Source organism: Rhinolophus sinicus, linkage group LG07 (genome assembly GCF_036562045.2).
Source record: "Rhinolophus sinicus isolate RSC01 linkage group LG07, ASM3656204v1, whole genome shotgun sequence".
Classification (NCBI taxonomy): Eukaryota; Metazoa; Chordata; class Mammalia; order Chiroptera; family Rhinolophidae; genus Rhinolophus; species Rhinolophus sinicus.
Window position 1 is genome coordinate 73,989,438 of NC_133757.1, and position 22,451 is coordinate 74,011,888.

The following is a 22,451-nucleotide window of genomic DNA, read 5'->3' on the forward strand; positions in this document are numbered from 1 at the left end:
CTTGCTCCCCAGCACATGTCATCAGTTTGGCTCAAATAAACTTTTATACAAATTTTCTACAGGTTTGTACATTTCACATGTCGACATTATAAAATATCCAAGTGGTGAGGGAATGTCTCATTCCACCTGGAATTCAGGGTAGAGTTGTGGGGCTGTGGATGGATATTTGAGTCTTGAGTGTATTGTGGATATAAGAAACATCCAAACCTGTAAAGAACTTTAATGAGTTATTTGAGACTAACTGACAATTGCTAGGAAGCAAAATCTCAACAGATTAAGAAACTACTCCAGAGAATGGCAGTTTTGCAGTTTATTTTATACATTAGAATAAAAAAGGAGACATAAGTAAGTTACATGAAATGCATTGACAGTCCAAGGGTATGTTATCTTCGATGCAAAAAGACAACAGACAGGCTCACTTAAAGTAAAGATTGATCTTTGTCAAGGAATCTATAGGCCTAGGCTGAGAGTACTCACCATGACCCACATTTATGTTTAGACCATCCTATGTGGTTAATTTCCGTCTCTGCGTTTGTAGAGCCTGCCATGCTGGCTTCTCCTGAACTTATCAGGTTTAGTATGTGGCCCCTTTTTCGTCCACAGTAAACAGTACTTAAAGCAGTGAAATTCGCTGCTATGGCAGAGAGAATAATTATAAGAAGAAAAGAAGCCAGAGGGCAGAGAACTGAATACGGAAGCAGTCAAACAATTAAAAGTTAGGGAAATGTGCTCACAGTCAGAATACACCTAGGTACCTTCACCATGCCCATCTAAGCTCAAGAACTACATTTCCCAGAATCCTTTGTGCCCAGCATTTCCGGGTTAGAGCCACCAATGAAATCCCGTGAGATTTAGAAGGCGGAAGTGAGGCGGAAGCCATTACTTTGGGGATGGGATCTCCGATGTACAGATGGGCGGAGGAGACCTCTGCTGTGGTTTCCTCGGAACTGTTTGGGATCTCTCCGCCTCCGGTCGGCAGACTGGACCTTCTGTTTGAACTATTCATCCCTTCGATGACAGCTTCCGTGATCACTGCTTCCTCCAATTTTATGCACAGTCGGGTAAGCCCCGCTTTACTCATTTAACTCTTTATCCCCAGCCTTCCGAGGAGACTCCAGAGGCCCACAGGCGGGGAGGAATTAGGCAGGACCGCGACCTGGGACAAGCGAGGAGTGTGACGTGAGGACTGAAATTTAGGACGACTGTATTTAGTGACGTGGGGCAGACACTGGTGGTCTGGTCAAAAAAACTGACACCTTGGGGCGGAGACGGAAAAGACCGGCGGAAAGAGTTCGGAACATTTTGGAGGCTCGGAATTGGAGGCTGCAGAATAAACTACCTTCCTTTTGCTTTTCTGGTCAGTTTCCTTTTGTGGTCAGTTTTTGTCTAATACTGATACAGGCACATTGGTTTTATTTTTGGTAGCACTTGTTTTGACTGTCTTTTATACTTAAACTTTTTGGTGCACTTGTCTGTTTTTTATTAACTTTTGTTGATTCTCGTGTAAATAGCCTATAACTAGATTTAAGAATTCACTTCAACATTGTTGTTTACTTTGAGAGTTGGTCTCTTGATATTTATTGTGATTACTAACATTTTATAGTTGATATATTTCAAGCACCTTGAACGATGTCTGGCCTGTGATAGTACTGTTTGTTCCAGGAAGGAATGAGTGAATAATATGCTTTTCTTGTCTGATAGGAGTGTGGTGAGTTATACCACTGTTTTGTAATGTTCTATTAAATATGCATTGGTAAATAAGTTACCTGGAAAGGATACTTACTGTTGTATGATTTTTGGCTTCCATTTGCTAATGTTTTATTTGGTGATTTGGATTTATGTTTGAGTGAAATTGGCGTGTAGTTTTCCTTCTGTGTAAGATTTATGCCAGCTTCATAAAATGGGGTGGGGTGTTCCTTCTTTTTTCTAAATTCTGGAGTATTTTACCTAGAAGTAGAATGACTTGCTCCATAAAGGGAGTTGTACCAGGAAAACCCATTTAGATCTGGAGTTTTCTTTGTGGTAATTTTCAAAGCTGTTGTTTCAGTTCCCTTAGGGTCGTAGGGCATCCAAGTTCACTATTTCATTATAGTAAGAAAAATTCTTTCAGGAATTTATTCATTCTATTTAAGGTTTAAATTGTATAGTCAAAGTTGTTAATAATGTGATCTTATTATGATATTTTTAATGCTTGCTACGTCTGTAATGTTATCCATTTTTTCATTCCTATATTTACTCATATATGTTCCTTTTTAAAAAAAATAAATCTTTGCCAGAATTTTGTTTTTATCAAAGAACTTTTGGCTTGATTGAACCACTTTATAATATGTATGTTTTCTATTTCATAACTTCTGTTTTTGTGATTCTCTTCCATTTACTTTTTTTAGGACATTTTTCTAATTTCCTACATTGGGTATCTATCACATCCCAAAGTCCAGTGTGTAGTGTTGTATTACATTTCGGTTCTAAATATTATTGAGTAGTATGACTTTCTTGACATGTGAATTATTTCAAAGTTTCTCTTTTGAAATTTTCACTCCTCTGACATTTTTCTGGTTATATTCTGGTTATTGTTTGCTTTATTGCATTGTGGTGAGAGATTGATGCCATTTTCTGAGGCACATTGTCCTTGTATGGCTGGATTTTACAGTTATGAAATACTGTCTCATCCTATTCAGTCTGCATCTATTGAGTTATCTGCCTGAACTATATTTGTGAGAACTCTGGTGGTGGCTTTATCCATTCTCCGTAGTGTTCTGCCCTTTTAAATTTTTTTCATATTTTTGAAGCTATGTTATATACACAGGTATATACAGGTTTTTCTTTTTCTTTTTTTTTTTTTTTAAGTTAGATTCTCATCAGACTTTTTTTTATTATTTATTTTTTTATTGGGGAAAGACTTTATTGAGGAACAGTGTGTACTTCCAGGACTTTTTTTCCAAGTCAAGTTGTTGTCCTTTCAATCTTAGTTGTGGAGGGTGCTGGTCAGCTTCAAGTTGTTGTCCTTTCAGTCTTAGTTGTGGAGGGCGCAGCTCAGCTCCAGGTCCAGTTGCCGTTGCTAGTTGCAGGGGGCGCAGCCCACCATCCCTTGTGGGAGTCCAACCTGCAATGCTGTGGTTGAGAGGATGCACTCCAACCAACTGAGCCATTCAGGAGCTCAGCAGCAGCTCAGCTCAAGGTGCCGTGTTCAATTTTAGTTGCAGGGGGTGGAACCCACCATCCCTTGCGGGACTGGAGGAATTGAACTGACAACCTTGTGGTTGAGAGCCCACTGGCTCATGTGGGAATTGAACCGGCAGCCTTCGGAGTTTGGAGCATGGAGCTCCAGCCACCTGAGCCACCGGGCCGGCCCTACATCTTTTTCTTGAATTATGCTTTTCATTTATGAGCTTTTTTGCTTTAATCTATTCTGTCTGGTGTTAATATATTTAAACCAGCTTTTTTCAAAAAACATGCCTTGTATATCTTTTTATTTCCGGTCTTGTTATATTCTATGTGTTAGACATCGCTTGTAAACAGCATATAACTGGATTATTTAAATCCATTTTGAGAATCTCTATTGTAGTTGAAGCATTTAACCCATTACATTTTATGTGTTAATATATTTGGTTGTTGAATGTGTTATCTTTTTCAGTTTCTTTTTTCTCTAGCTTCCTTTGATTTGAGTATTTTTATCCCACCTTTTTCTCTGAACATTTTCAATTTATTTACATATTTATTTGCTGTGAAGAAATTGGCTTTAGAAGGGAGGGCAGACATTGCCTTGTGTGTAATAGGAGAGAAGGCGATAAACTGTGGGAGGAATTTTTGTAGAGACCAGAAAGTAAGAAGATTCCTCTTAAATTTTTAAGGTATAATTTATAAGAAAATGCACAGATCTTGGGTGATCAGTTTGATCAATTTTTTGACAGTTGTGTACAAGGTGTGATCAAAATCTATGGTGAATGTTTAAATTAAAAAAAATTATTATAGTAAAAGACACCTTGCCATTAATCCCCCTCAAAATATGCCCCTTCACTTCGAACACACTTATCCCATCATTCTTGCCACTTTCTGAAGCAGTTCTGAAAGTCCACTTTTGTGTCTCTAGTTGATCTGTTGTGGCTGCCTCAATATCCTGAATCGATTCAAAACATTTACCTTTCATGGTCATTTTGACTTTGGGGAAGACCCAGAAGTCACACGGTGCCAGATCCAGTAAATAGGTGGATGAGGACACAACGTCATGTTTTTATTTGACAGAAATTGCCGTACCAGAAGCAATGTGTGACACGGAGCCTTTCTGTTGTGATCACAAAATATAGTGATTGCTGCTGCCAAGTGCCACCCAACAGAAAGGTACGGATCTTCTATATGGGAAGCAGTGCATCGAACCTTAGGAACAGTGTGTGACAAGTTTCAACTTGTTTGGTGCAGTCAGTTGGGTGTGAGCTATGGTTGAGAGGAGGTGTGTTTTAAAGTGTGCTATAAATCATTTTCCATCATGACAACACTCCCTGTCACACATCACTTCTGGTACAGCAATTTCTGTTAAATAAAAACATTACGGTGTGGCCTCATCCAGCTTATTCACCAGATCTGGCACCATGAGACTTTTGGCTCTTCCCCAAAGTCAAAATGATTCAGGGCATCAAGGCAGTCACGACAGTGCAAGTAAAGACACTCACGAAAGAGGACTTCCAGAACTGCTTCAGAAAGTGGCAAGAATGATGGGATAAGTGTGTTTGAAGCAAGGGGAAGGATTGTGAGGGGGATTACTGGCAATGTGTCTTCTGTAATAATTTTTTTTAATTTAAACATTCACCTTATTGTTTGATCACACTTTGCACATTATGTAACCACTAAAAAAATTAAAAATGTAGAAAACTTCAGTTGCCTCAGAAAGTTCCCTCTCACTTCTTTCAGTCTATATCCATCTCATATTCTTCCATCAAGGCAAGCATTTTTTTTTACTTCTATCAGCTAAAACAAGTTTTGCTATCGACCTAAAGTTTTGTCTATTTGTGGACATCGTGTAATTGGAATCGTAGAGCATTTTTTTGTGTCTAGCTTCTGTTGGTCAACACAGAGATTCAGCCATGTTGTGTGTCTCAGTAGTTTCTTTTTATTGCTGAGCAGTATTCCATTGTACATACCAAAATTTGTTTATATGTTCTTTTGTTGATGGACATTTAGGTTGCCTACACTTTTGGCTATTATGAATCAGTGCTATGAATATTTTTGTGTGAGTCTTTGTGGACATGTTTTTAAAGACTTCTCTTAGGTAAATAAATACCTAGGCATGGAATTGTTTGGTCAAATGGTAGGTGTACTATTATTTAAGAAACTGGTAAATTATTTTCTAAAGTGGTTGAACCATTTCACATTCCCACTGTCAGTATATGAGAGTTGAGGGTATGCCACATCCTTTCTGACATTTAATGTAGATGGTCTTTTTTTATTTTGACTACTTCAGTGGGTTGAAATGCTATATCACTTAATTTGTATTTATCTAATGACTGATGATAGTAAGTACCTTTTGCCATGCTTATTATAGGTTATTAAATTTTGTGAAGGGCTAAGTTTAGCGTTTTTTTTTGAGTTGGTACTTTTTTATTTTATAGGAGTGCTTTAATCTGAATATGAATACTTTGTTAGGTACATATACTACAGATATTTTTTTCCCGGCCTGTGGCTTGCCTTTTTATTTTATTTATTTATTTATTCATTCATTTATTTTTATTGAGGTATAACTGCTATAGCATTATATCTGTGTCAGGTATGCAACATAATTATTTGATTTATTTATTTTTTCCCCTTCCGCCTCCCCCGGCCCCACTCCGGTTCAAGCCGCTGTTTCTTAGTCTAGTTGTGTAGGACACAGCTTCCTGGCCCATGCTGGTGTTATGAACCTTGCGCTCTCCCTGGCTGAGGCAGTTGGTCACCGGTTGTTGGTGCGGAAGCTCTCGCCAGCTGCCGGCCACTCACGCTGGCCACCGGCTGCTCCTGGCAGCGCATGGTAGCTCACGGCAGCTCATGCTGACCTCCAGCTGCTCACGGCAGCCCAGCTCCAGGGAGAGCTGTTGTTCACAATCTTAGCTGTAGAAAGCGCAGCTCAGTGGCCCATGTGGGAATCGAACTGGCGACCTTGGTGTTAAGAGCACGGTGCTCTAACCACCTGAGCCACCAGGCCAGCCCAATATTTTTATATATTGCAAAATGATCACAATAAGTGTAGTTGACAATCATCATCATACGGAGTTACAAATCTTTTTTTCTTGTGATGAGAATGTTCAAGATCTACTTTCCTAGCTACTTTCAAATATGCAGTACAGTATTATTAACTATAGTCACCATGTTGTACATTACATCCCCAGGCTTGTTCATTATATAACTGGAAGTTTGTACCTTTTGACCTCCTTTACCCATTTCACCCACTCCCACCAGTCTGTTCTCTGTATCCATGACCTTGGTTTTTGTTGTGTTCTGCCTTTTCTAAGCTTCCATATATCAGTGAGAACCTAAGGTACTTTTTTTCTGTTGGCTTATTTAGCATAATGCCTTCAAGTTCCATTGATGTCGCAAATGGCAAGATTTTTTTTTTTATGGCTGTATATATACCACATTTTCTTTATCTATTCATTCACTGATAGACATTTAAGTTGCTTCCATGTCTTGGTTATTGTAAATAATGCTGTAATGAACATAGAGGTAGAGATGTTTTCAAAATAGTGTTTCCATTTTTGGATAAATACCCAGAAGTGGAATTGCTGTATCATATGGTAGTTCTATATTTAATTTTTTGAGGACCCTGCATACTGTTTTCCATAATGGCTGTCTGTACCAATTTACATTCCCAACAACAGTGCAGAAGAGTTCCCTTTTTCCCATATCCTGGCCAACCCATATCTCTTATCTTTTTTATAATAGCCATTCTAACAGGTGTTAGGTGATATCTCATTCTTTTGATTAGCATTTCTCTGATGATTAATGATGAACATCTTTTCATGTACCAGTTGGCTATTTATATGTCTTTAAGAAAATGTCAGTTCAGATCCTCTGCCCGTTTTTTAATTGGATTTTTTCCACCCTGTTTCTCTGAAAATAAGACCTAGCCAGACAACCAGCTCTAATGCGTGTTTTGGAGCAAAAATTAATATAAGACCGGGTCTTATATTACATTATATATTACATTATATAAGACTCGGTCTTATAGTAAAATAAGACCGAGTATTATATTAATTTTTGCTCCAAAAGATACATTAGAGCTGATTGTAAGGCTAGGTCTTATTTTCAGGGAAACACGGTATTGAGTTGTACAAGTTCTTCATATGTTTTGGATATTAACCCCTTGTCTGACATATGACTTACAAATGTCTTCTCCCATTTAGTAGGTTGCCTTTCCATTTTGTTGATGGTTTCCTTTGCTGTGCAGAAGCTTTTTAGTTTGATGTAGTCCCACTTGTTTATTTTTGCTATTGTTTTATTTGCTTCTGGTATCAAATCTAAAAAATCATCCCCACGGCTGATGTGAAAGGGCTTACTGCCTGTGTTTTCTTCTAGAACTTTTATGGTTTCAGGTCTTACATTCAAGTCTTTAGTCTCTTTTGAGTTCGTTTTTATGTATAATGTAAGACAGTGCTCCAGTTTCATTCTTGTGCATGTGGCTGCCCAGTTTCCCAACACATTTATTGAAGAGACTGTCCTTTGCTTATTGTATATTCTTGGCTCCTGTGTCATTAATTAGTTTGCCATGCGTGCATGGGTTTTTATTCTGGGCTCTTAATTGTTTCACTGATCTATGTGTCTGTTTTTATGCCAGCTTTCTCATTTTTTTTATTAAAGTTTATTGGGGATGACAATTATTAGTAAAGTTACATAGATTTCAGGTGTACAATTCTGTAATACATCATCTATATCTCACATTGTGTGTTCACCACCCAGAGTCAGTTCTCTTTCCACCACCATATATTTGATCCCTTTTACCCTCATCTACCCCTCCCTTACCCTCTGGTAGCCACTAAACTATTGTCTGTGACTATGAGTTTCTGTTTCTTCATTTGTTTGTCTTGTTTTGTTGTTTTCAGTTTTATATACCACATATACCACATATCAGTGAAATCATATGGTTCTCAACTTTTTCTGTGTGACTGATTTCACTTAGCATTATAATCTTTTTTAAGATCCATCCATGTTGTCGCAAATGGCAATATTTCGTTTTTTCTTATGGCAGAATAGTATTCCATTGTGTATATATACCACATTTTCTTGATGTTATTTGATGACTAAAATTTTTTAATTTTGGTAAAGTCTAAGAATAGATTTTTTTATGTCTGGTTCTGTTTGTGTCTAGTCTAAAATATTGTTTAACTCAAGGTCATTAGAATAGTCTGGATTTTACGTTTTGGTGTCTGATTCATCTCAAAAACGATTTTTTTAAATTCAAATTTTTGTGTATGCAGTGATAATAGAAGTCAAAATTACTTTTAACCCCCACTGACTATTTCAGCACCATTATTTAAAAAGACTGCTGTCTTTTTTGTTTTGTTAATAATATCATGATAACTATATATGATGTCAGATGGGTACTATATTTATTAGGGGGACCACTTCATAAGGTATATAAATGTCTAATCACAATGTTGTACCCCTGAAACTAATGTAATGTTGCATGTCAACTACAATTTTAAAGAAAAAAATTTTAAACTGTTGAATTGTTTTGTTTCCTGTTGAAAATTATTTGTGCATTTGCATATCTATTTCTAACTGTTCTGTTCCACTGACATATTTGTCTATACTTACTCCAATAACTCTTCATTACTGTGGTAAAGTTAGTATGAATCATCCAAATTTTTCTTTCTTAACATTGTTCTGGCTCTTCTAGATCTTTTGCATTTTGGTACACATTTTAGATTTGGCTTGTCAATTTCCAGAAAAGAAGCCTGCCAGGATTTTGATAGGAACTGTGCTGTATCTACAGATGATATTCCTCCCCATTTATTTAGGTCTTTAACTTTCAGCAGTATTTTGAAATTTTTATTGTCAAGGTCTTAACACAACTTTTTATTTGTAGACATTTTACATGTTTTACACTATCATATATGGAATTGTTTTTTAAGTTTCATTTTCCAGTTCTTTCTTGTACGTTTAATGATTACTGTGTAATGAATATAAGAATATTTGCTGAAAGTAAGGGTAATGGTAAGACAATTTTTTATTCAGAAAAAAACTGTTGAGATTATTACATGGTTATTGGGAGATTGGACGGTTGGATCGCCTAGTAAACGTTTCTTTAGTGTGGATACTCTTTTAGTGTTAGCGACTTAGAGTTTTGAAAGTTACCTGTTTTGTGCACACAGGTCTTCCCAGAAGTGCCTTCAGGGAGGAAGCAAATGGTTGGAATCATCCAGGGCTGGGTTTTTGCTCATTCTGGGTTATAATAGAGGGTTAAAGGATTTTGGACAAATAAATAGAAGTGATGGTTCTTGATGAATCTCAGCTGGATAGTTGGGGCAGTAAGAAGAAGAATTTGTTGTTAGCAAGATGGTAGAAATATGGGTGACCTGGAATCCTCTCTGAAGTGAAAGAAAGAGTTCATGTGAGAAGAATGTTGTGTAGAAGTTTTGTCCAGAGAGCAGATTTCTAAACCATTGTCAGCAAGGTAAAGTTGCTTGTAGCGGTAACAAGGCCTGTGCATTGGCCTGCAGGTGTGTATGTTGGTGTGGAGCGTGGAGACTGAAACATGCGTTCCTACATGTACCTTCTTTGTGGCTGCCACAGGCATCCGAAACCATGGCAAGCCTTGAAGTTGAAGAACAGAAGTCTGGGACCCAAGTGTATAATGAGTGAGGGGTTTAACAGAGTTGTGCTTGGTGACAAATTACGTGGGGGAGTGAGTCTGAATCAATGTGGTAGGTCGGGGCTCTCTACCACATTGCCTGGAGGTTTTGCCTAAATAAGGTGAAGGCTTGGGGATCAGACAGAACTTGATGCTCAAAAAAGGAACTATTGGAAATTAAAGGTCAGAAATGTCCTGTGAGCAGGAGCAATAGAAATCCTTCGACTTCTCCTAATAGCGTTTTTCTCATTGACTGCAGGTGCCTGCTCAGAGTGTCCCATGAGAGCAAGGGAGTAGCTTTATGGTGCCAGTGCCCTGTTGTATGGGCAAATTTATCATCATTCTCACAGGATGGCAGCTCTTGGTCTCTCTCCCACATGTGGTAAGTTCTTGGGGTGAAGAATGCTCTCAGAAATCAAGCTTAAGTGACCCCTGCCACTTCACCAAGGTCAAGGGTGTCCAAGGCCAGAGGGCGGGCTGTCAGGGGAGGATGAATGAACTGAGAAGCAGTGGGAGCAAAGTCCAGGGAGGTCCTCCAAGTGGCTGTCTAATTCAGGGTCTTTGTGAGTTGGGGTGAGAGGGAGTGTGGACAGCTGGTGTGAAAGGAAGGGCCCACGTGTGGGTAACCCCATACTATCCCATTTATCATTTTGATAAATCTGAGCAAAGTAAGTAAAGCTCTACCTCATAGAGCTTTCATTTCTTCACTTGTAAATTAAGAGTATCACTTTGTTTATGGATATATTGGCCAATCTCCCTTTTTCCTGTCCTTGAGTTGGAGCAGGGCTGCTTTGGCTTGTTACAAAACGTGTGTGTGTGTGTGTGTGTGTGTGTGTGTGTGTGTGTGTTTGGGGATGTGCACTGCACCCTTAGTTTAGGTAGTTTCTTGGTTTGTGAGTGTCTGGCAGGCTTTAATTCTCACGGATCCTATCTTCTCTAGCTATATCCACCCAGGACCCTGCCCATATCCAGGACTCAGAAATTCCTCTTTCTTCAGAAGACCATTCTTGTCACCAGGATGTGGACCTGTTTACTTGTAATGACCTGGAGCCTCATATGCCAACTAATGCTGGTTCCCAGGTACACCAAGATCTTAGGGCCCCTGAGGGTGGGAGAGGCACTTCCTAGAACAGCCCAATATCGCATGTTAAAATTCTTTTAGATCTTTATCCAGGTTTATCAATGAAAGAGCCAAAGAATGTTGTGAGTCTGTCCTGGTATGAGGGTTGTTAGGGGAAATGATGATTGTATCCAATGTTTTTCTTATAATGTGGCTCAAAGCACTCAGGCCAGGCTGGAAGTAGACAGAGATTTTAGTCCCACGTCAGAGTCACTTTTGAAGCAATGAGACAGGATGAGATCACTTCACAGGGAAGAGAAGACAACTGCTGACTGACTTCTGGAATAAACGTTGAGCCACCAGAACCCCACACTGAAAATCCTGTGTTTTGAGCCCCTCATACCCAGTCTGCAGCCTCTGCCATCTTTGAACACAGGCTGGGTTCTCACTGACCCCAGATGTGTGTGTTGTTGCAGGAATCAGTGACTTTCCAGGATGTTGCAGTGGACTTTACTGAGAAGGAGTGGCCCCTGCTGGATTCTTCTCAAAGGAAACTGTACAAGGATGTGATGCTGGAGAACTATAGCAACCTCGCCTCAGTGGGTAATATGGGCATCATTTCTTCATTCATGAACCTAATGTTTTTGTTTTAAGTACTTGCTATAACCCAAGAACTGTGTGGGGATTTGGAACACAATTGTCAACAAGCGGACCTGGTACCTACCCCCCTTGTGTCTCCCCATGGATATTGAGACCTGTCTACCGTGTTTCCCCGAAAATAAGACCAGGTCTTATATTAATTTTTGCTCCAAAAGACACATTAAGGCTTATGTTCAAGGAATGTCATCCTGAAAAATCATGCTAGGGCTTATTTTCCAGTTAGGTCTTATTTTCGGGGAAACACAGTATTGCATTGACCTTGGAAGTTGTCAAGTATGCCTGAGCTTGGTTATAGGTTTCTGAGTTCAGAAATCCTTAATTTCTGAGTTAAGAAGTCTTTTGAAGGGCAAAACGTGGGTATTTGTGGGTTTACTTTTTATGAAAGCCTTTCATTGTGTCCCTTAGAAATTTGTCACCATCATTTTGCTGCTCCTAAGTCAGTCTTGTCCATCTTCAGAACTCTGACTTCAGAACACGTGTCTTCTGCACAATCCTCCCTCAACATGTGTCTTTCCCCGTGAGTAGGGTATCAAGTGGGCAAACCCAGCCTCATCTCTCACTTGGAGGAAGAAGAGGAGCTGCGGACAGAGGAGACGGGACTTCACGAAGGCACTTGTTCCGGTGAGCACCAGGCAGACACAGGTGCCGCTGAGTGTCAGTTCTCCTGAGGGACTGAGCTGGAGGGAGAGCCATTAGGAAATGTCACCAAGGGAAATTCGGAAATGCTCATTTTCTTCCACTGCTCCTCCATTCTCTCTTTGGTGTTGCTATTCCTTCACCTTTAAATTTGACATGTCCATATGGACTTTCTCCTATCCTTTCATATTCAACATTCCTGACTATACTTTTTCTGTTATTATCAATGTCAGTCTTTGAAGAATTACTTCTTAGTGAGTTGACATAAATGTCTACCCCTGTCTTTGCCACATATCTCACACAGCCAAAATTTTCAGTCATTTTTATTCACGTGTGCATTCTTCTCTTTCCTATTACCTTTCCTTCTTTAGAATTTATATTTGCAAAGAAATTCACCTATCTTTGTCACCATCATCCCATCATTTTCTTTTTCCAACAAGTAAATCTTTTTTCAATTTGTTTCAGATTGGGAAACTCCATCTAAAACCAAATGGTCCATTCTCATGGAAGATATTCTTGGGAAGGAAACATCCAGGGATGTGACAATGGTAAGATTTCCTTGGGATAATTCCAGGTCTTCAATATTAGGAGAAGACTGGGGCAGCTTAAGTTATAAAAGCACCCCAAGAACCAAGCTAGTGGCATTCCCCAAGAGGAAACAGTGTCGGGGACAGTGAATATTACCAAGTTAGGGGAAAACCCTAAATCTAATTCCAAATTTTTCCACTTAGAGTTTTGATGAGTAAATATTTCTATAATTGTGTCTCGATATTGAGTGTTGAGGCTCAGTTCAGATTTAAACAGTTAAAGTGTGTGTAAAAGCTTTATAAAGTTATACACATGGAGCCTTAGGGCATAGCATTTACCTGTTCTGTTTGATAGAGCCCAAATGGGGCAGAAGCAGTACTTTTGCACTTTAAATTATAACATTCATCATAATGATGTATTTCAATTTTTGTCAGTTTACGTGGGGATGATTCTTAGGAATGTAATGAATATGGGAAATGTCTTAGTCAGCACTCATCTCTCCATCAACAGGAAAGAACTCATCTTGGAGAGAAATCCACTGAATATGCTCACCTGTTTGAAGTCTTCAGCATGGGTGCTCATATCACTCAACAGATGGGAAGGCACACTGGCAAGCGGCCCTGTCACCGCAGGGACTGTGGGGTAGTTTTCAAGAACAAGTCACATCTAACCCAACATGTGAGCATTTACAATGGGAGAAAAATGCACGAATGTCACCAGTGCCAAAAAGCCTTCACCACAAGTGCTTCCCTTACCCGGCACAGAAGAATACACACCGGGGAGAAACCCTATGAATGCAGTGCCTGTGGGAAAGCTTTCAATGATCCCTCTGCCCTCAGGAGTCATGCGAGAACTCACCTCACAGAGAAGCCCTTTGACTGCAGTCAGTGTGGAAATGCATTCCGAACCCTCTCGGCCCTGAAGATCCACATGAGAGTTCACACTGGGGAGAGACCTTACAAATGTGATGAATGTGGGAAGGCCTATGGCAGGAGCTGCCACCTCATTGCACACAGAAGAACACACACTGGAGAGAGACCCTATGAATGTCATGACTGTGGGAAAGCTTTCCAACATCCTTCACATCTCAAAGAGCATGTCAGGAATCACACTGGAGAGAAACCCTATGAATGCACACAGTGTGGAAAAGCCTTTCGATGGAAGTCTAACTTTAATTTGCACAAGAAGAACCACATGGTACAGAAAACATACGAATGTAAAGAATGTGGGAAGTCCTTTGGTGATCTCTTGTCACGGAGAAAACACATGCGCATTCATATTGTAAAGAAGCCTGTCGAATGTAGGCAGTGTGGGAAAACATTCAGAAACCAGTCCATCCTTAAGACACACATGAATTCTCACACTGGAGAGAAACCATACGGGTGCGATCTGTGTGGGAAAGCCTTCAGTGCAAGCTCAAACCTAACGGCACACAGGAAAATACACACTCAAGAGAGACGCTATGAATGTGCTGCCTGTGGGAAAATCTTCGGTGATTATTTATCCCGGAGGCGGCACATGAGTATTCATCTTGTAAAGAAACATGTTGAATGTAGACAGTGTGGGAAAGCCTTCAGAAACCAGTCAACCCTTAAGACACATATGAGGAGTCACACAGGAGAGAAGCCATATGAGTGTGATCACTGTGGGAAAGCCTTCAGCATAGGCTCCAACCTTAACGTCCACAGGAGAATACACACTGGTGAGAAGCCCTATGAATGCCCGGCCTGTGGGAAAGCCTTCAGTGATCATTCATCTCTTCGGAGTCATGTGAAAACTCACCGGGGAGAAAAACTCTTTGTGTCATCAGTGTGGAAAAGGCTCCAATGACATCTCTTTAAGAATCATGAATGCTCAGAGTAGAAGGAAACCTCATAAGTGTAGGGAAGGCAGGAAAGCCTTTATGAATTCATCTTATGGACACAAAAGAATACATGTAACTTGGGAGAAATACAATTTGTGTAATGATTGTGAAAAGACGTGAGTTTTTTCCATCACTTTGGAGATTTGTGAGAACTCGCACGGGGAGAAAACATATAACTGGTGTGGAGAAGCCATCAGTGTACATTCAGCTTTTAACATGAGAATTTAGGGAGAGAAATCCTAGCCTGGTATTTAATGTTGAAATGACTAGCACCAGCTTGCACCTTCTGGGCACACAAATAAGCACTCTAGGGAGAATCTGTAAATTCAACAACTAGGCCAACATTTCCTAGTCTCACTGTATTTCTCATGAGAGAAATAACATAGAAGTAAGGAACATGGAAAAGTCAATAATGGGACAGCAAACTGCAGCCAGCTGTTTGTTTTTTGTACAGACCATAATCTAAGAATAGTTCACATTTTTAAGGAAGAAAAAAGTGTGACAGAGACCATGTGTAGCCCACAAAGTCTAAAATACTCTCTGTCTGGCCGTTTACAGAAACAAATTTGCCAACCCCTGTTTGCACAGCAGCTGTTCTCAACAGGGAGTGATTTTGCTCCCCAGGGGACATTTGACAGCACCTGGAGACGTTTTTGGTTGTTAAACCTAGAGGAGGTGCTACTGGCATGCAGTTGGAAGACATCAAGGATGCTGTTAAATATCCTACAATGCATAGGAGCCCCCCTCAACCCCCCCAAAACAAAGAATTATGTACCCCGAAATAATGAGAGGTTGAGAAACATTGGCTTACAGCAGCCTTTCAATTTGTGAAACGTGAGTACTCACACTAGGAGAAATTTCTATTTAAAACTTTGAAACTATAATCAATGTAGTAATTTCAGGAAATGTGAGAACCCACACTTCAGACAATCCCTGTGTGGAGATGCTGTTAGCTATGGCCCCCTCACTTGTGCTTATGAGAATTCATACCCCAATGGAATTTTCTAGTGAATATGAAATTGCATTTGTCAGTTTTTCATAATGAAAACAGACCCTAGCTCATTAATTTTTTAGCCTTTGTTTTTAAGGTTATGCCCTAAATTACCTTTAGGCCACATCCCAAAAGGTTTGTATGTAGTATTTTTATTTCGTTCTTGATAGTATGTTAATTTCACTTTGGGTGACTTTCTTGATCAATGAACTCTGTAAAATCTCATGTACTGTGTAATGTGGGTATTTTTAGTACCTGTTTGTTACGAGTATCTAATTTAAATGAATTGTGATCAGATGATGTCTTCATTAGATGGATCCTTTAGGATGTTCTTAGCTTCTTGTCCAGCCAGGAGTGGCATATACTTCTAGTTGCTTCCCCAGTATCTCATCCTCCATATCAAGAAAACCCAGATTTTGTCAGACTAGTATGGTGTGCTGTTTTAAAAATCAGGTTTTGTTGCAACTAGTACAGTCCATGTCGTACACTGACAAATACGCAGATATTACTGTGTGGGCACTGAGAAGGGTCTAGAAAAAGGTCATTCTTACCTGGATTCTTCCCCATATGTGTGTTTTTGTTTTTTTTTCCCCTTCCCCTACTTCTCACCTTGCAAGGAGATCCAGTACCTAGTGTGAAAAGATCCATCTTGTGACCAAGAGGATGCAACCCATGGGCTAAGGAGGAGCCTACAGAAAATCACAAACGATTCTGGCCTACCCTGTGGCTGCTTTGAGTGTCCACACTAGCCGTGGATTTGTTATTTCCGGACTTCCTAGTACATGAGAAAAATAAAACTGATTATGGGTTTAAGCTGCTTTGGATAGTTCATTTATTTCTATTTAATTGTTTTTCTTGTTGATGGGGGAGGGTTCTGCTACCCCCTGGGTGCTGTCTGTAATCCGCTCACCTGATCATTAGTGAGCTTTTATAACTGCTACACATGTGCGTATAATCTGCTATGCTTTTAATTGTTCGGTATGGGGTTTTAAATTTTTTAAACCAAGTTTTTAAGTTGTATTTCAAATCTTTGATGTATTTAAACATTTATTTTGCTGACTTCTTGTATTGAAGAACGGTGTTAATTTTCACAAACACCCTAAGACGCAGGTGCCGTCAGTGTCTTCCTTTTGCATATGGAGAAATCTAAGAGAAGTATAGGTGACTGGTCTGCAGTCAGCCTGTTAGCAGGTAGGTGCCAGTGCTTGGATTTGAGCCCTGGTGTCTGGCTTCAGAGTCTGTATTTCTTATAGGTCAGACCTTGTTCTGTGCCCCAAGCCTACAGAGTGAATCAGAATACTTGCCTTTGTGGTGCTTACATTCTACATGGGGTTGAGGCACTTGATAAATGAGTAAATATATTGTATCTCAGATGGTGGTCAGTGCAATGAAGGGAAAATGAAGCAGGGTGATGATGAGAAGGAATGTGGGATTTAGTGGGGCTGTGGGGCACGTAGGGAAAGCCTTTCATTGAAGGGGATGTTTGAGCAGAGATGTAAAGGAACTGCAAGCGTAGGCCATGTTGTAATGTGGGGAAGGGCAGCACCCTTGGCAATTCAGAGGCCATAAAGAACAACTGTGCGTGGGGATAGCCACGCGCTAGGGACAAAGGGACCAATGTGATGGAGTGGATCGGGCTTGCGAGTTGCAGAAGATGATGAGGTCAGAGCTAGATCAGGATTCTGATTGTTGGGACATCTTGTGGGTTAACTTGAAGGGCTCTGCCTTTCATGATCAATGTGATGGGAAGTCAGTGGAGGGTTTTGAAAAGGGTGACAACTATCCAGTTTCTGTTTTTAAAGGATCACAGTGGCTTCTGGGTTGATATGCAAAATAGAGGAACAAGGTACAAACAAACTTGTTAGAAGGCCATTGCAGAATTCAAGTTAGATAAAATGGTGGGCAGATTATTAATAAGAGTCACATTGATGACGATAGCCGTAGTTTCTTTTTAACTTCCAGATAGTGATTCTTGGTTTTGTTATCCCACAACTTACTGACTTTTTCTACTGCTGATGTACCGTTAGTTACTGGACTGTTTCCATTTTTCCCAGTTATGAACAGTGCTGCTTTAAGAAATTGTATACATACCCTCTGGAGGATTGGTGAGGTTTCCAGGAGTGTGAAATTCCTGGGTTGTAAGGTCTGTGCATGTTGTATTTATCAGTATAATGCCAAAGTCATTTCTACAATGTTTGTATAATGACATTTTGTGTATGTGTGGTAACATTAAAACAGGTTTTACTAAAACGCAGAAGTGCTTAATTCATACATGTATAGCTAAACGATCACATGAACACATCCATGTGATGAGGCAAAAAAAGTGTTACCAGCATTCCTGATACCTCTTCTTGTCTCATCCAAATGACAAACCCTTCTCTGCTCTCCACAGGTGACCAATATTCTAACTGACATAGCTTGGGTTTTTTGTTTCTTAATCCTATACAAATGGAACCACACAGTATATGTTCTTTTGTGTGTCTTAATTTTCCCGAATATTTTTATGAAACTGATCCGTACTGTTTTGAGTATCACTAGCTAATACATTTTACTGTGTTCCATTATTTGAATATTCCACAAGTTGTTTAAGCAGGTTGTGTTGATAGACATTTGACTTTTCAGCTTGGGGCTATTTGTGAATAATGCTGCTATGAGCTATTTTACCATTTCTGATAGTGCATGAGTATATGTATTTCTCTTGGGTGTGTACCCTGGACTGAAATTGCTGGGTCATATGGGATCCATATGTTTATTTTTCATAGATGATGCCAGTTTTCCAAAGTGATTGTGCAAATTTGTTTTCCCAGAAGCTATTTTATTGAGTTGAATAAGATGGCACTAAAGTTGCCTGTCTTTTTCTTACTGATTTATGTATTCCAGATGTGAGCCCTGTGGGTAGATAGGTTTTGTAAATATTTTGTCCCACTCTGTGGCTTGTCTCTTCCATGTTTTTTTTCTTTTGTCCTATTCTTCCGCCCCCACCCCTGCCACTCTGGTTCAAGCTGTTGTTTCTCAGTCTAGTTGTATAGGACACAGCTCCCTGGCCCATGCTGGTATTATGAGCCTTGTGCTCCCCCTGACTGAGGCAGTCAGCCGCTCACAGCAGCTCATGGCAGCTCTCGCCGGCTGCTGGCCACTCATGATGGCTGCCGGTCACTCACGCTGGCCACGGGCTGCTCATGGCAGCACACGGTAGCCCATGGCAGCACACAGCAGCCCATGGCCGCTCACACTGGCTGCCGGCCACTCACTCTGGGCACCGGCCACTCCTGGCAGCACACAACAGCCCACGGCAGCTTACACCAACCAACGGCTACTCACGGCAGCCCAGCTCCAGGGAGAGCTGTTGTTCACAGTCTTAGCTGTAGAGGGTGCAGCTTACTGGCCCATGTGGGAATCAAACTGGCAACCTCAGAGTTAGGAGCACAGAGCTGCAACCGCCTGAGCCACTGGGCCGGCCCTCTTCCATGTTTTAATTGGTATTTTTTTATGAAATGAGTTCTTAATTTTAATGTCATCTAATCTTTATGGACAATACTCTTCTGTTCCTGTGTAAGAAATATTTGACTACCCTGAAGGCAAGAACATGTTCTACATTTTCTTCGAGTTTTATTGTTTAAGTATACACGTTTAGATCTACAATCCACCTGGAACTGATTTTTTGTGCATTTTATAAGGTAGGATTAAGTTTTCTTTTTTCCACATTAACCCAGATCATTTATTTAAAAATACGTCTTTGTACCGGAGATTTCAGATATCACCATTGTCACATACTGAAATTCTATATGTATTTGGCTTAACTCTGAATTTTATTCTATTCCATTGATCTACGTGTTCATACACCATGCCACAGTGTTTAATTTTTTTAAATTAAAGTTTATTGGGGTGACAACTGTTAGTAAAATTACATAGATTTCAGATGTACAATTCTGTGATACATCATCTATACATCACGTTGTGTGTTCACCACCCAGAGTCAGTTCTCTTTCCATCACCATATATTTGATCCCTTTTTCTCTCATCTACAACCCTCTTCCCCCCTTACCCCTTGGTAACCCCTAAACTATTGTCTATATCAGTTTTTGTTTGTTTGTCTTGTTCCTTTGTTGATTTCAGTTTTATGTCCTACGTATCAGTGAAATCATGGTTCTCGACTTTTTCTGTGTGACCTATTTCGCTTAGCATAATGATCTCAAGATCCATCAATGTTGTCACAAATGGCAGTATTTCGTCTTTTGTTATGGCAGAATAGTATTCCATTGTGTATATATACCACATCTTCTTTATCCAGTCGCCTGTTAAAGGACACTTTGGTTGTTTCCATGTCTTGGCCACTATAAATGAACTGCAATGAACATTGGTGCACATATATCTTTGTAGATAAATGTTTTCAGAATTTTTTGATAGATACCCAGGAGAGGGATTGCTGGGTCATATGGTAATTCTATTCTTAATTTTTTGAGGAACCTCCACACAGCCTTCTATAGCGGCTGCACCAATCTGCATTTCCACCAACAGTGTATGAGGGTTCCTTTTTCTCCACAGCCTCTCCAACACTTGTTATTATTTGTCTTGTTGATAGCAAAGAAACGTAAATCAAAACCACAATGAGCTATCACCTCACACCAGTTAGAATGGCTATCATTAACAATGCAGTGTTTACATTTTCAGAGGCTTTATAATAAGTTTTATTGTCTGAATGGACTAGTTCCCCCTCATGGTTTTTCAGTGTTTCCCTAGGTATTATGCTTGCTTGTTTGGTTTTTTTTTTTATATGCACTTTCCTATTATCTTGTCTAGTTCCATGATATTAGCTTGTTGGTATTTTTATTGGCATTGCCTGAAATTTATGAGTTTATTTGGGGAGAGTTAGTATCTCTATACTGTTGTCTTATCCAAGAACGGGGGTGTCTTTCCATTTGTTTAAGTCTACTATAGTGTTTGTCAGGAATGTTTAAAATTTTTCCTTATAACAAGTTTTTGTTGTTTTCCCTAATTATTTAATCCTTTATTGTAAATGAGATTTTCTGTGCCGTTATGTCTTCACTGTTTATGTATATGAAAGCTACTAATTTTGTGTCTTAATTTTATAACTTGCTGTTTCACTGAATTCTTTTATTTTTTGATATTTATTATTGCTTTTTTGTGGTTTTCCAGGCACTGTCTGCAACTTGAGATAGCTTTGCTTGTTTACGCATTCTTACACCTCTAATTGTTTTCGCTTGTCTGCATTTGGCTGATATGTCTGCTGCAGTGATAAATAGCAGCAGAGATAATGGGCACCCTTGTCTTGTCCTGGGGTAATGTCCCTATTATTTTTCCATTAATTAACATAATCTCTTTTAGAACTAAGGTATATATTTATTTTATCATATTGAGAAGGTATTCTATATTCTTGGATGTTTTACCATGAATAGGTGTGGAATTTTGTCAAAGTTTTCTGAACATCTGTGAAGAGGATCATGATTCTTTTCCTCTGGTTTATTAATATAGTATGTGATATTAATAAATTTCTCAATATTCAACAAATCTTGCATTCCTGGAATGAATTTCACTTGGTCATCATGTATTATTTTCCTAATGTGGTTTTAGATTCTGTTTGCTAGTATTTTGTTTAGTGTTTTGCATTGATATTCATGAATGATAGTTGGTCTGTAGTTTTCTTTGTACTGTCTTTATCTAGTTTAGGTATTATTAGGTTGGTGCAAAAGTAATTGCGGTTTTTGCAATTATTTTTCACCTTTTAAACCGCAATTACTTTTATACCAACCTAGTAGTATTATGCTTTCCCATAAGAAGAATTAGGAATTTTTCCTTCCGTTTCAATGGTCGGATAATTTATGCAGCATTAGTACTGGGGTTTTGGAAAACTTGGTAGAAGTCCCTGTAAAACCATCTGGGTCAAGTGCTTTTTTAGTGGAATATTTTTTTAGAAAGTTTATTTCTTTTATGGATATTGCTCTTTTTTAAACTTTCTAACTTGAATGGTGTCAATGTTGTTAATCTGTATTTTCCTAGGAAATTGTCCAGTTCATTTAGCACAGAAGTCAGCAAAGTTGTCTCATGATTTTTAAAATGTTTTCTGGTTTGGTGGTCATCACCTATTTTTTTGTGTATATTTGCTTTTTCTTTTCCTGAATCAAATGAGCTAGTGGTTTACTTGTTTCTAAATAAACAAATAAATAAATAAATAAAGTGGAATTTTGACTAATTAGATCTGTTGTTTTTCTGTTTTCCTCATTCATGATTTTATCTCCATTCCTTTTTTGTGCTTTCTTTTGGTTTATTTTTCTTTGTCTGTTTTTTCAACTGGTAATTAATTTATACTTAATCTTTTATTGACAAGTGTTTTGTGCAGTGAATTTCCTCTTGACCACTGCTTTAGAATACAGTCCATATGTTCTAATAGGTAAGTTTTAAAAATCATTATTTTTAAAAAATTCTGTAATTTCAGTTTGTATTTCTCGTTTTACTCAGGAGTTAATGAGAGGTTTTTAAATTTCCAGGTAAATGAGACTTTTTTTTGTTGTTGTTAATATTAGGTTTATTGTATGTTGATTTTTCTGCAATTTTTTTTCCTAAAGATTTGGGTAATTCCCTTCTAGTCTTAGTTTGCTAAGAATATATATATATATATATATATTTTTTTTTAATTGGGAAATATTGGGGAATAGTGTGTTTTTCCAGGATGTGAAGTCGTTGTTTTTGAATATAGTTGTGGAGGGTGCAGCTCAGCTCCAAGTCAAGTCATTTTCAATCTAGTTGTGGAGAGTGCAGCTCACTGGCCAATGTGGGACTCTAACTGACAGCCTTGGTGTTATGAACACCTCGCTCTAACCATTGAGCAAACTGTCTGCCCAGCTCCAAACTCAAGCCATTATCTCTCACTGGCCTA

At 39.1% G+C, this 22,451-nt stretch overlaps 1 protein-coding gene across 1 annotated transcript; it reads left to right on the forward strand.

Moving 5' to 3' along the window:
* Nucleotides 1–875: 875 nt before the first annotated feature.
* On the forward strand, nucleotides 876–16,369 carry ZNF317 (zinc finger protein 317). Its single transcript, XM_019715448.2, has 7 exons — nucleotides 876–1,061; nucleotides 10,077–10,199; nucleotides 10,758–10,897; nucleotides 11,354–11,480; nucleotides 12,063–12,158; nucleotides 12,639–12,721; nucleotides 13,212–16,369. The coding sequence occupies exons 2-7, from the start codon at nucleotides 10,169–10,171 to the stop codon at nucleotides 14,529–14,531; spliced, it is 1,797 nt and encodes a 598-aa protein (XP_019571007.2). The 5' UTR covers nucleotides 876–1,061; nucleotides 10,077–10,168; the 3' UTR covers nucleotides 14,532–16,369.
* The last annotated feature ends 6,082 nt before the right edge of the window (nucleotides 16,370–22,451 follow it).

What these genes read in the sequence shown, in the direction of transcription:
- ZNF317 (XM_019715448.2), top strand. Translation starts at nt 10,169, where the DNA reads ATGGCAGCTCTTGGTCTCTCTCCCACATGTG. An exon ending in CAACTAATGCTGGTTCCCAG is followed by an intron (nt 10,898 to 11,353) that starts GTACACCAAGAT and finishes GTGTTGTTGCAG; the next exon opens with GAATCAGTGACTTTCCAGGA. An exon ending in TCACGAAGGCACTTGTTCCG is followed by an intron (nt 12,159 to 12,638) that starts GTGAGCACCAGG and finishes AATTTGTTTCAG; the next exon opens with ATTGGGAAACTCCATCTAAA.